At 38.9% G+C, this 15006-nt stretch overlaps 1 protein-coding gene across 1 annotated transcript in view; it reads left to right on the top strand.

Annotated features, from left to right (window-relative positions):
• FREM2 (FRAS1 related extracellular matrix 2) overlaps positions 1 to 4878 on the top strand; it is a 168897-nt gene extending 164019 nt beyond the window's left edge. The window contains exon 24 of the mRNA XM_079136143.1: positions 443 to 4878. Coding sequence (XP_078992269.1) covers positions 443 to 955 — 513 coding nt within the window. The 3' untranslated portion in view covers positions 956 to 4878. The remainder of the gene's footprint in view (positions 1 to 442) is intronic.
• The last annotated feature ends 10128 nt before the right edge of the window (positions 4879 to 15006 follow it).

Raw genomic sequence — 15006 nt, 5'->3', positions numbered from 1 at the left:
CAGGTTTGAGCTACGGTTCTGTCTCTGCCACTAACTAGTTGGAGAGACTAAGCGAGTCTCTGAACTACTGTGTATTCTTCTTTGCTCATTTTTAAAGGCATGTACTATAGAAACTTCTTTACAGCACTCACATTCTGTAACTGCAAACTCCCTTGAATTGCCCAGAAGTTAGCAGAGTGCTATAAACAAAGTCTTGCACCTTCTATACTCTCAAAAAGTACTAAGTAGGGACTGGGGAGAAGTGCTTGCCTTCCAAACACAAGGCCGTGGGTTTGGATTCCCAGCACCACAAAAAAAAAAAAAAAAAAAAAAAGTATCGAATAAATTAAATCAGGCTAACTTATCACTTTTCATTTTGTCTGCCATTAATCTCTCTATAAAGAGTCATAAATTAGGTTGGCATAGAATCGAATTTCCTAACAAATGGGGCTGTGTTTTCCAGGTTGCTCTGGGCCGAGAATGGTACATCCACACAATCTATACAGTAAGATCAAAAGACAACACCAATCGAGGTATTGGCAAAAGAAGTGTGGAGTCCGAGTACCATTCTCTGGTGCGTCAAGGGAAGCCACAGATCACTGCCGACAGCCGGAAGAAGAGGGAGATCAGGAGCACACCCCCACTGGCACGGGACATTGGTGCTGAAAACAACCGAGGGACAAACATCCAGCACATTGCCCTGGACCGCACCAACAAGAGGCAGATTCCCTCAGGGAGAGTTCCCCCTGAAGGTGTCCTACCCCGGGAGCTCAACAGTCCCAGCTCTGAGGTCAGCCTGGTCACCATCGTGGGCAGCATCGCGGTGGGATTACTCACCATCTGCCTCACAGTCCTTGCAGCGATGATGTGCAAAAGCAAGCAGAGCGTCAGGGGGAAGGACACCCCAAAGGGCTCTGGCAGCAGTGAGCCCATGATGCCCCCGCAGAGCCACCATAGCGACAGCTCGGAGGTGTGACAGTTGCAACTATAATTCAACCTTCTCCTCAAGTGCCTGAGAAAAGACAATAGAACCCCCAATACTTCTGATGGACAGCAGAGAATTGGGGATCGTGTGATGAAGCTGCTCAGAGAACCCAACTGTGCTAATGTCCTTTAATTTGGATTCTATTTACCCTCCTGTGCATCAAAGGACAAATTCAGACCACATCTTTTCTTTTGCCAGAAGGTATCAATGATGTATTCATATGTTCACAGAGCCATGGATGGACCGCAAGGAATATACTTCTTTTTTTTTTTTCCAGCATGTTATCTCTGTGATAGAGATGAACAAATTCAAAGGTGCTAACAGACTCTCTCCTGAGTTTAAAAGAAGTCCATTGTTATGTTAGTGTGAACTTGGAAGGTGAAATTATCACATTGTTCATTCATTTATAACTCGTCCTTACTAGAAACATTTTAATTGGTAGCCAGTAGGAATGATGAACACTCTGTTCATTATGACAAGTTTTCATAAGTGAAGACAGCATAAAATTATGATCAGTGCTAACTCAATATAAATCACCTTTTTCTACTATTTGGGAAAGAGTGGATGGAAAGATCAGAGGAACTCACTCACTCACTTGGATTTGAATTGCTTCTCATTCTCCTCAGACCCTTCTTGTTTTATTTGCTTATTTAATTTTAAATTAAACCAAAGAATATGTTCATTCTGGAAAAGATTTTTTAGAGAGACTGCCCTGTTTGGGTATCTAGTGAGGAATAGTAGGATTTGTGTGTGTTTTTGTTTTGTTTTGTTTTTGCATAGGAATATACCTTATTGGTGCTCAATATTTGTGGAAAACGAGAGTATTGTTGATATTGACAAAGAAATGCCTTAGCATCAGATTTCTTTTACCAGACAATGTTCTGTAAGAACTGAGCCTAGATGTTTGCAGTATTGAACCCATAAATGATAATGAAAAACATCTTTAGAGATGACGAAGGTGATATTTATTAGTATAATATGTATAACCAGAGTGCCTATGATACATACTTTACAGAACGAAAGAACATTTTAACACATGGCAAATGAGGTTCATCCTCAGAGTAACATAACCACACAATAACATCTAGAATTTAATTGACCATAGGAATTTTTATTACATTTCTAGTCAATACCTGATCCAAATGATGGGAATCTCTGCAGTTGTCTTTCCAGAAATGGTCTTGGATGTGACTAGCATCATTGATCATATTGCTTTTTGATCCAAGAAGAAAGCACCACTCTTGGCACCCCCAGTTCAGTGAGCTGCTAAAGTGAGGTGCCACTCACTAATTAAAAATATAATCTATAACCCTGCCTATCATTCTCCCCACAAAACCACGGAATGTGAGAGAAATTTATTGGTTCTCTCAAGAGTTGCTTTTCTGTGTTTTAACCAAATGGCTGAAATTTTGGTTGGAAAGGAAATTTTTAGTAGTTTAATGACCAGTCTTCCGAAAGCTTCTAAATACATTTCAAACAAAGATAAAATCAGGAGAAAAAGAACAATGCCTAAGGATGAACCCTTAAGTGTCTTCCAGAGTCCCCTTCCACTTCCACCAGAACCTGGCCAAAGTGGACATTCTGGTGGAATGGAGATTGTTAAAGGCAAACTTCTTCTCAGGTCGTATATGCCTGTCTTCATTTGATATATCCATGTACCAACCATCTCTTGGTTTTAAAAAAAAAAAAAAAAAAAGGAAGCTGGGAGAGAGGTTAAAAAGTGTCTGATATTTGCCTCCTTTCTTTTAGACACCTCTGCTCTTTACAGTGTTTTAAAGAATAGACCATAATCTCCTTCTATGGTGATACTTCTTAATTATCCCCCTTTCTCTTGCTTTACCTCCTAGTAGATGCTTAGCCACATCTTTGGCTACCTCATATTCTGTATGGGAATTAACATGAATTAAGCAGCTTCAAATAGTACACAGACAATTTACTACTTTGCATTGGGCTCAGTTTATGCAGTCGAATGCAACAAGTATTCTCAATCAACTTTCTGATACTTTAGCAGTTAAGAACTTCAGAGCCTATTTGCAACCTTTGGGTCTCACTGACAACTGAAAACAGTAAAGCATCATTGTAAGTCTGTTTTGAGTCATTGGCCAGGCTGGTTTTACCAGATTATACTCAGCAATGCTTTATTCTAAGGAGGTTACTGTCTACAAATTGGAGAGCAAATGTAAATTGACTATTCTTCCCTAATCAAAAGAAATGCCTTCCTCTCTGCCCTTCTCTTCTTTTTCTTTCCCCTTGTCTCTTCTTCTTTCTCTTCATCCCTATGAAAAAGGAAGGAGTCTGTGGGAAATATGCAGATATAACTTTCTTACATATAAGTTACTAGAGATGTATGCATCATTTTTAAAAATTCTTTTCACTTAATATATGATGTAATAAACATTGAGTATTTCCAACATTCTTTTAAGTAGAAAAAAATAAGGTAATTTTTTTCATTCAATAAAATTGACCCTTATTTTCAGTATTTTGTTTTTACAGTATTCTGTTATTATCAAAACAAATACATAAAATAACTTCCATAGAGAACAGGTTATAGGCAATAATAGTTCCTTAGTTACTCATTACTTTCGGACCCTATTCAAGGTCTTGTTGATATTACATAATAAAAATTAAAAAATAAATATTACTATTAGTGATTCTTCTAAGCATATGAACCATGGAACATTAAAATACATAAGTAAATTTTAGTGATGGTATCATTTAATTTATTCCCTTTCATTTCTTCAGTTAACACTTACTGAACACTCACTTGGAATTGATTAGCCTTTCTGAGAGACTATGTAGAAACCAAGTTACTCTCCCTGTCCGCCATGGGTTGGGGCTCTTTCTTTGGATGAAAGGAATCACATTAGGTTCTCTCCTGGACCAAGGACATACCAGGTATGTCTGTGAACCACATTTATAAAAAATCTCTCTACATCACCAAAATAAGAGTCCACTCTTTTCCATCTGAAAGAATCCCATGCAAAATATTTCAAATCAGTAATTTGATGGATTTGACCTTCACTGACTCACCCAGAGGAAGTACATTGTAGTGCTGTGAGTGATCCTGCATTTTCTTTTCCTCTTAGTAGATGATAGACCCATTTTATTCCAAGAATGGGATGCAGAGAACAAACTCTTTCTCCTTTAGCATCATCAGTATCTCTTGAAATCCACCTTCACCAGTATCTGCCATGTTGGAACCACATCAAAGATCAACTAGAATCCTGCTGTCAACTCTCTACGTGGCATCGTGATTAAAGAGACCCACTGGAGGCTCAGTAGGAAGGGATTTAGTTCTATAAGCAGCAAAAGAGCTTTATCAAGTCATCTTACCTCCAATGTTTTTCCAGGGTACCAACTCCAAGGTTTACAGACCTGTATAAAAATTATTGAGAGCCTTTTCTCATATGTCTCAAAGCTAGAAGTTAAAATAGTTCTAGGTAGAGCAATGTGAAAGTACCAATATTAGAACTAAATGTAAGGACTCTTTGATTTTAAAAGTCGAAAACTTTTTTTTTAAATATCTATTTAACATCATCTTGGACACTGATTCAGTGCTTTAAGAAGAAAAAGAAAAAAAATGTTGTTAAAGGTGCAAATGTTTTGCAAATTGGAAATTTTTGGAATTGTATTATTTTGAAAACAAACATGTTACCATTCTTTAAAATGCTTTCATTTTTGTAGCCATAACACCAATTATAAAAGGATAAAAACAAGTCTCTTCATCAAACATGAGGCACATGAATGGAACTCAAATGTTCAACTAGTTTGACTTGTCAAAACTCAGAAATGTATAGTTTGGCAGGAAACTATAAATACTAGTATTCCTTCTGTTTGTCTCTCTGTGTCTCTGTCTCTTTCTCTCTCTCTAGCTGGGATTACAGGTGTGCATCACTGTGCCGGTGTAGGGTTTTTTTTTTGTTTTGTTTTGTTTTTCTGTGAGAGCTTTCTCTCTCTCTCTCTCTCTCTCTCTCTCTCTCTCTCTCTCTCTCTCAAATATGCATACATATAAAAATAAGCACCTCGTTTCTAGATGGATATGATCCTAAAGACATAGTTACAATTGAAATAACTCATGATTTTCAAGATCAACAGAAAGGTCGTTTGTGGGAAACTTCTATTTTGGGAATCTCATTGACATTAGTCCAAAGGTTAATATGTTTCCTCAAGATATTTCCCCAAAATTAATTCTATTATTGCATAGTAATGACAGAAAATTTCAGGAAATATTATTTCATACGATCAAGGTATCCCTTACTATTTCTTCCCTTTTCCATATCCTTTCATATTAATTAAGGAACAAAAGGCTTTGAGATTTGAGTAGGTATTTTAATTAAGACTTTAAAATAGAACAAGATCTTTTCCTTCCTTCCCAACAGAAAGATTGCATAGAAAACTTTTAAACAAGGAAAGAAAGCTGAACAAAAGTTGATAACACAAAATATACTAAACCGAGTCTCTTTCTTGATTTAATTTTATTGAGAGAAAAATCAGAATATTTAAATTTGCAAACCTGTTTTTCAAACACATTTAATTATTTCTCTCTCTGTCCCTTCCTTCCTCCCTTTTAACTTAATGAACTCGGTTTTTCTTTTTTTCTTTTCTTTTTCCTTTTGGGGCACTAGGGATTGAATCAAGGGATGCTGTTTCACTGAGCTACATCCCCAGCCTTTTATTTAATTTTTTATTTTGAGATAGGGTCTCCCTAAATTTTCTCAGACTTGCAATTCTCCTGCTTTAGCCTTCCTAGGCACCAGGATTACAGGTGTGGTGGCGGTACTCCTTTCTGTACCAAATGTTAACGCTTTGGGGTGAAAGGAAAAACAATTTCCTGCCAGAATCAAAAGCATCATGTTGAATAATATAATGACAATCTGTGCCCTCTTTTTTTTTTTTTTCTCAGTGGAAATTCAGTCTTGACATTTAAGATGTAAAAAATTCCCTTTGGAGATTTCATTGAATAAGAATAAAAGGTCAGAGATCACACAGATGAAATTCTTTGGGATGATTGAATGCTTTGCAATGGAATCAAGAGTCAAAAGAAATTGTTAAAATGTTAACAGCATTAACAGTTTAGAATTATAATTATTAAAGTCATAAGGGTTTTTTGTTTTTGTTTTTGTTTTTTTGGTATTAGCCAGATGGCACCTTCCCTGATCACATGGCCACGTGACCTTCTACTAGGGATAGTTATCTTTTTCAACATTTGGATCATTCTCTAATATGAGAATTGTCAGTACTGTGGCTTAAGAAAAGAAGGAAAAATAGTGTAAGTTTTTCAAAATTAAAAATTAAGAGCATGATTATAAAAATTATTTAAAATATGGCAAAGTAGTCACTAGTCAGAATAAAAGAGAATTTCTGTGTGGGTCAAAATTAAACATATTACCAAAAATGGTACAAAGCAGAGTCTTTCCCTTTGACTTCAGGAATTCAAGTTTTTGGCAAGATGTTTTTAAAGCCCATTTGTGTATTAAAGAAAACTTTATCCTGAACAAGGAACTGTGTGTTTTATAATTATATTAAGTTCTTTCTTCCTTCCCAAGTGGCCTTCATAACACTTAGTAAATTTGTATTTATCTGGCCACTGAGTGACATATCTGTGTGTAATGGAATTATTTGCAGAACTTAATAGCCTTGGTTATTTTCCCATGGGAATTCTCCAAAAACTAACAGGGTCTAGTTTTGTTTTGTTTCGTTTCGTTTCATATGTTTGCTAAGTTACTATGTATTTGCTGGATATCAAAGTTTGTACCTGGGAATCTAATTTTGCAAATAATTTGTAGCCATCCAGTCTTACAGTCATGTCTAAAATAACTCTTGCTACCACCTGTGTTTCATAACCACCCCTGTTTTCCTTCAAAGTATATCACACCCTCTAATATAAATAAAGCACATACAAATATGGATGTTCGAATTGCAAAGTTATTGTGGTACATTCTGTAACTTTTGTTTACACTAAAATGACAGATTCCTGCAGTATGCAGTGCATTGTCAATGTGTGTTCTTGTTCTGGAGACTTGAGCTCATGCAGGCCTCTGGACGGGGCCATAGGGGTGGTAAATATTTGCCACTCCTCAGCAGGATATACCCACAGGTCCTGAAGCCCAACCACCAATTGTAACGGGTGTACGTAAAGCCTTGAGGTCTGCCAAGGGCGATGTATATTTAAAAGAAACAACATACTGGGAGTGACTAATCCTTTGACTAATGCACCTAGATGACTAGATCCTGCTGTACTTAGGAAACTCTGCCCAGCTTCCCTGATGAGGATGGATCAGTCAGTCTGATCTTACTGCCAAAATGGACTGGTTACCTTTTTTGGTCACCCTGAGCTACATTTAGGACCCACAATAACTATGACTTGATATGGTTCAACCACATCCAATGAAGACAGGTTACCCATCTCCTCCACACCACCACTACTACTTTGCTTAAATTTAAAAAACAAAATCACTACCTTAGGAGGCACCGTTACTACCCAAATGTCATAAGAGAAAGCCTCAGGAGCAATTGCAGGTAAAATCTCCCTGCCATAAACTGTGAGTCTCCCTGAATCAAAGGAGTTTGTTTATAGGTTTATGTTTTTCTGTTGGGAGACCAGTATATTATTTCTATGGACACAGATACTCACTCTGTGTTGATGAATTAGAGAAAAATAGTCCCTCTATGAGATGAGACTCCAGATTTATGACTTGGTGTTTTTAAACATAGCTTTTGTGGCGGTTGAGGTATTGCAATGCCAGCAGAGGAAATGATTGCTGTTAAAAATATGGCACGTTACACCCACAGTTTCCAAGAGATCAGCCGTGCCATTCCATGGAATGCCACAGAGTGAAGGACCAGGGTTGGTCAGGAGGCAGGACTGGGCAAAAGCCTTTACTGTGGTTTCTGTGGGTCTGAAGAGTGAGGCAGGGTAAACAGGCTTTGGGTGGGTTAGTTTGGATACTTTCAGGGGCTCTGAGCCTAGGGCCTAGTTGTCTGGCACCTGGTCCTTGAGTGATTAGTGGATAGTTGCCCATGGTGGAAAAACCAATCATTGAAGTATGGCTCTGAATTGGTTGGGTTGCCTATGGAAGGCGTACCCATAGGTTGATCATTTATTATCTCTGAAAATGGGCTACCTTTGGAAGCATTGTCCATCCAGAATCAGCAAGATCAGAAGGATGAAAACCTCAGAAACACAAAATTATCAAATGGAAGGGGACTTTTTGCAGGGAGTGCGTGGTTGGACAAGTCAAGTCAGTGGTGAGCTGTATATTTTACTAGCCAGTTCTCAGAGGAAAACAGAGTCCTAGATCAATATTTGCTGATTGCTTGATGTAAGTGCTTCCACTGTGGTCAATTTCAAGCTACAACATGACATCAGTCAGCTCGAAAAATTCCTAAAAATTTAAAGGTTGACTCCCACTGGCCAATACAAACCCACTCCAGCACATTGCTCCAAGGTGGTATTTCAGCCTCACCCACACTCTCAGTCCTGAATCTCTGTGCACTCCACAAATGCGGAATCATAGGCCAAGCTGTGGAATTTTCATGAAGTGGGAGTTTTTAAGCCTAAAGCAAGTGACACACAAATCTGATTATAACAACCATAGATAAAGGCCAAGTAATTGATACCTATGAAATGCTCTAATTTACTATATCAGGTTTTCCCAGCTAGACCCCTACACTTAGAAATGAAGATGAGGAAGAAGCTATCACTAAGAAAGGCCTTTTTTAAAAATCAAAATTGATAGCAACAGTTCCTGGAGCTTAAAGCTCATTAACATGAGTCTTTAAAAGAGTAATGAGTATTACTCAAGTATAAATGATACTTTTACAGAATTTAGACAATTGTGTATTGTAAGTACAGTCAACAAGAAAACAACATCATGGCAAAGTACGTTCCTCTTTAGAGAGAACTGAATAAAATCCAAATGACTTAGAATACATATGAGTCTAAAGATGATTTTTGTTCTGGTTAAAATAATTAGAATATGAAGAAATACTGACATTTGACCCAGCCAACTCAGAACTCCCACATACTGTGTCTCCTGGCTCTACAATTCTTTCTTTAAAAAGTGCAGGCACAGCAGAGAAGAGCAAAAATAATGATCAATTCAAGCTCTGGTAATGGTGACTGGCCCTGTAATAAGTGAGAATCCAGTGTTTACTCATCCTAACGCTCTCCTGCACCTCTGGGGACTTGCTACTCCCACTGACTGACAGGAGGGGACGCTGCAGAACATGGCTTAACAAACAAGGTCTCAAGAGACAGTGTTTCTCCTTCCTGAAGAAAGACTAGTGGCAGGAGCAGCCCAGGGTGAGGCGATAATATGAGTCACTAATCACATCTGTTCATCCAGGAATAAACACGTACTAACCAGAGGAAGCCAGTGTGTGACGTGAAACCTGAGTTTTTGCGGTTTTCAATAGCAAGGTATATGATCACACCAGAATTTACTGTGGGGTTGGAGGTGAGATCAATTTTTATAAATCCGAATTATACCCGTAGACTTTACACAATGCAGGCTGACAAAACGTAGCTGTGCAGAGCCCTAACTGTCTTAAGGCAACTCCCAGAGCAGATGTCCACCACGTGTCCATGTCTTGTAAGGGACCTGTGAACAGTCACAACCTCCTAGACAGCAATGTCAGTTTACAGAAGGCACGAATAACAAGAACAGCAGTGGTCAGAGAACCATGTGTAAAGTTTAATCTTACTCATTCTTTCTCTTTTTTCATTTATTTAAAGATGTGCCAGGTACCATGGTAAGTAGGACAGGACATTGGTGGTTGTCAGGTACTCAGCACCATTATGAGATCCCAGAATGGAGGAAAGACCTTCAGTAAGAGTTATACAAATACCCTATTGTGTTAAATTGTCATCGTCCTGTAAAGGATGAGATGTGAGTGAATAGCACTCTGATCCGACCAAGGCTGAATGGTACAGGAAGAATCAGAAAATGCTTCTGTCTGTCACTAGGTTTATAGCTCTACCTGGTCCCAAGGTACTTCTACAGTTGTGGGTCCTTCCAGTCCATTTTGGGGCAGAGTTAAGTAGTCTCTAGAAGAAGGGCCAGGGCCTGGTTGACTCCAAGAGCTATAATTCAGATGTGGTTTTTCCCCCAAGTAGACGTTGCCCACAGTGGGGCAATTAAGTGGATAGACTATATGAGGTGGCACCTAGTAGGAGATGTTTAGGGCATTTGGGGCACCATCTTTGGAAGGAATTATTGCTGACTCTCAAGAGCTATAACTCTCATGGAACTAAATCAGTATTTGCAAGAGTGAGTTGTTATAAGTGAGCCCACACCTTCTTCAAATCTCTCTTCTGCTCACCACTCTTGCATTTGCTGGCCTCTATGTAAAGCTGTACATCCAAAATTGTGAGAGAGTCAGAGGACCTCACCAGAGGCAGAACAATTGCAGTCACTTAATGTCAGACTTTCTACCTCCAAAACCTCCAGAGATAAATAAACCTCTTTTCCTTATAAATTACCTAACCTTGTGTATTTTATCATAGCTACCAAAAATGAACTAAGAGACCAAGATATTTACTTACACCCAGAAATGGGGCAGTAAAGATAAATATTTTCACAAAGTCAAATTAATAAAACAATAGACTATACTTTCTCCATATTAGTCCCTCAGAAAAGGGGAAAGGGAAGAAAAGAAAAGCATGTGGGAAGCAATGATGAATTATTTTTTCCTGCTGTTTAATCTCTGATCATTGTTGTAGCCATGACAGGTGCTGTAAGAACTGTGTATGGTGAGGAACAAGACAGACATGTCAGGGGAAATCTGGAATAAATGAAGTTTGGACAAAGAACAATGAAAACTCAGTTCTCCTAGACAAACTCTAATGGATTAATGGGTTCTTTTTTTTTTTTTTTTTTTTTTTTTTTTTGTTTGAGGCAAAGAATAAAAGTTTCAAATATCCAAAAGACCCTCAGAAGGGATTTTCAGAAATTTGAATTTCCATCTAAAATAACATTAAGCAGTAATCATGTTTCTTGCAATCAACATTTTTTGCACAATCAGCTAGTGAGTTGATTTCTTTCATTTTCAGAACCCTCTACCTGCTACCTTGACCCACTACCACATGTAGGGACCCACAAATAGATACACAATCAAGCTCCCTGAACAGAAGTTGTCCTCTGCTCCTCTCCCTTGACATACCTGCCTCCTTTTCATACCCAAGATGATTAACAGGTTGTCACATCCCCTTAGCATTTTTCTTTTCTGATTTGGAGCACTAAGGAAAGTTTTGTTTCTTTTTGTTTCCTTTAACAGAGATAATACAAAGTTGCAAGCAAGAAGCAAGCAAAAAACAAAAATCATATTGGCAGAGAAATTTCTTATCCTGTCAAATAAAAACAGAAAAAATAAAAGAAAAATTTTTGGAAACAATCTATACTTGGGTTCTTTGTCCTTTGCCAGAAGAGCCTAAACCATGAGTTTTACATCCTTCAGGTGAAGGTTTAGAAATTCATTTTTAGGTTCAGAGATGTAAGCTAAGGCAGGATACCCCTGCAAGGGTAAGGAGGTGTTCATGCTCATATGCTTCCATAACACAGGAAAACTGAGCACCTAGAATCTTATCTCTTAGTCTCCCAGATTTGTTTTCCCAGTACCATTGAAGCAGTCTTGACTTTTTACTGAGTAGAAGGTCTATCTGGAGATATGATTTCCTTAAACAACACAATAAAAGGACAAAAATAAATAAAATGCCCAAGAGTTGTAACTGTTTTGTGAGTTGATTTTAGAAAGAAAACTTTTACTTCTTAGGTATCTCACAGATGTTGGAAAGCAGGACTAAATTACATTTCAGTTGTGTTTAAGAAAGAAAACAGATATCCGTTCTACAGTGTCTCAGACAGCTTAGAGAAAACCAAACAATTCTAACTTGCAGAAATGCAGGACATTTTATTGACTTCCTAAGATCTGGGGGATATCTTTAGAGTAGCCTGGGCCCTGGCTTAGGCTGGATTCAAAGAAAGATATTTTCACAAAAGAAAATTCTCCAAATGAAATAGCATGTTGTCAGGTCAGATGTAAATGACATTTCTTCCTATTACTGCAGCCTGCACTTCTCACATAAAAGAAAGAACAAATGTGAGATGGTCCTCCTGCTGTTTGCCTTCGGGGCCTTATCACCTTTCCTACACTTCCTGGTATTTAGCAGCACCATTGGATCCCACAGGGTGGGAACCTACCAGGTGCTTCAACACAGAATTTAGAAGATCCATGTTACTAAATTTTACGTATCAGAAAGAGAAAAACAAGTTTTCCATCACAAGTCATAAAATGTTGTAGACAAGCAAATGCATTAGAATCATCCTAAAGTTATTGTTCTCCCCACTTTAGCATCACATGGAAAGTGCCAGGGTCACACCTCATTCTTTTTTTGGTACCAGGGATTGAACTGAGAAGGACTTAACCACTCAGACACATTCCCAGCCATATGCATATATTTATTATCACTTTATTATTATTATTTTGAGACAAGGTATCACTAAGTTGTTCAGGGCCTCGCTAAGTTGCTGAAGCTGGCTTTGAACTTGCAATCCTCCTGCCTCAGCCTCCTGAACCTCTGGAATTATAGGCATGGGCCACCATGCCCGGCTACATGTCATCTTAATTAGATCAGAAACCCCGGGAAATGGAATCCAGATATCAGTATTTCTTAAAGCTCCACAGATTATTTTAAAAGGAGTCAGGGCCGAGAACTTCCAGGCAGGCAGCTGGAGATTTACATCACATGATTACATTTCCTCATCGGCATTGAGGAGATACTGCCAGGTCATAGGCCTAGCCTCACTGAAAGTGGGGTGTTTAGGTTTGCTGGGAATGCTATAACAAAGAACCCCAGGCTGGGAGACTTAAACAGCTACTTGCCTATGCACAGTTCTAGAGGCCCTGAGTCCAAGATGCAGATGTCTTCAGAGGCAGTTGCTTCTGAGGCTCCTCTCCTTCGTAGCCACTCTCTACTCAGAGAATGAGCTGAAAGAAAATACAATATCCAATTATGTCTGGAGTTTAAAGGAATAGATATGACGAGAGGTGGTTTAGTAAGTAAGATTAACAAAGGGAGGCGCTCATTGCTCTCTTACTTCCCATTTAGGACTCTAAAATTGATCACCTGTCAGGGAATCCTTGTAGGGCACAACCAGGTGCACTTGGTGACAGTGTGTGTGATGCTAACACCAGAAATTGGATTGACCCAAGATTCAAGGAACATCGAAAAAGACTGGTCCCTCCCTGCCACTCCACTGTTTTGGGGACTTGAGAGACGTGGTTCATAATTGCCACACTTTGTCTCTCTAACCTTGGTTGTTGTTTCTGGCTGTTTGTCTCCTACTGTGTCACAAGCTGTGACTTGGTGACTAGAGGTTTTCAAACTGTGAAGGGGACCTGGAAATGAGGAGAAGAAAGGGGTGGTAGACAGATCCCCATGCCCTCCATCCCTATCACAACCACAGTGGCTCCATGTTCATTCATTGCATATGTTGGTTTTAAATTTGCATATAAAGTCTGCTTCAAGGCTTTAACAAGAATGATTAAAAGCTTCCTGGGTTGAATGAGAGCCGAGGCTTTTTCCAGATGTGAGCAATGCTGCCTCTAGTCCAGACACATTTTTCACAGCCTCTGCCTCATCACGGTTCCTCAGTGCCCTTCCATTGTCTTGTGGAAGCTCAGGTCCCCTTGAAGTGAGTATTTATCACAGCTGACATTCAACTGGTAAGCTTGTTTTTGAATGTCCACACCACCCTAGAATTCACATCTTCAAATCCTAACCCTCAAAGTGATAGTAAGATCACGAGGACAGGGTCTTCATTATTATTAGTGCCCTTATAAAAGACACTCAGACAGTTTTTTTATTTTATTTTTTTTTTTCGGTGTTGGGCGTTGAACCCAGGGCTTTGTGCCTGCAAGGCAAGCATTCTACCAACTGAGCTATAAAAGCAGTGTGGAGATTCCTCAGAAAGCTTGGAATGGAACCACCATTTGACCCAGCTATCCCACTCCTTGGCCTATACCCAAAGGACTTAAAATCAGCATACTACAGAGATACGGCCACATCAATGTTCATTGCTGCTTAATTCACTATAGCCAGATTGTGGAACCAACCTAGATGCCCTTCAATTGATGAATGGATAAAGAAACTGTGGCATATATATATATATATATAAAGGAATATTACTCCGCCATAAAGAATGATAAAATTATGGCATTTGCAGGCAAATGGATGAAATTGGAGAATATCATGCTAAGTGAGATAAACCAATCTCAAAAAAACCAAAGAACGAATGATCTCACTGATAAGCAGATGATGACACATAATGGGGGGTGTGAGGGGGCCAAGAATGGAGGAAGGAGGGACTGTATAGAGGGAAACGAGGGGTGGGAGGGGAGGGGGAAGGAAAAAATAACAGAATGAATGAAACACCATTACCCTATGTAAATGTATGATTACACAAATGGTATGTTGTTACTCCATGTACAAACAGAAACAACATGTATCCCATTTGTTTATAATAAAAATAAATTAAAAAAAAAAAGAAGACACCCAGAGGAGTCCTTCACTCCTTCCACCATGTGAAGACACAAGAAGAAGGCATCGTCTATGAACCAGATAATAGGGCCTCATCAATCCAGAATCTGCAGGTGACTTCATCTTAGACTTCCCAGTCTCCAGAATTATGAGAAACAAATTTCTGTTGTTTATAAGCCACCTGTTTATGGAACTGTGTTATAACAGCTCAAAGAGACTAAGATAGCACCACTATTTCCCTCTGGCCCAGCAACAAAGGGGCAATGCCTATGTGTACTGGGGCCTCAAACCTGCTTAAGCATTGTGACCAGGGCCCAGACATCCCTGCTATCAAAACAGGAAATCACTTTATGAAGCCTATCTGCACTAGTTTAAATAGTGATGGAATGTGGGTCTGGGGCTGCATTACTAGGAGAAGAGCCACTTCTCTCTAAGAGAGGTTGCCTACTATTTTCCCTCCTGGCCTTGCCCCCACCTCCAGGAGAAAAAACAATTTTAGCCT

The sequence above is a fragment of the Sciurus vulgaris genome (genome assembly GCF_902686455.1).
Source record: "Sciurus vulgaris genome assembly, chromosome: 4".
In the NCBI taxonomy this organism is placed as follows: Eukaryota; Metazoa; Chordata; class Mammalia; order Rodentia; family Sciuridae; genus Sciurus; species Sciurus vulgaris.
Note: the sequence above shows the minus strand (reverse complement) of the source record. Positions and strands in the feature narration are given on the sequence as shown.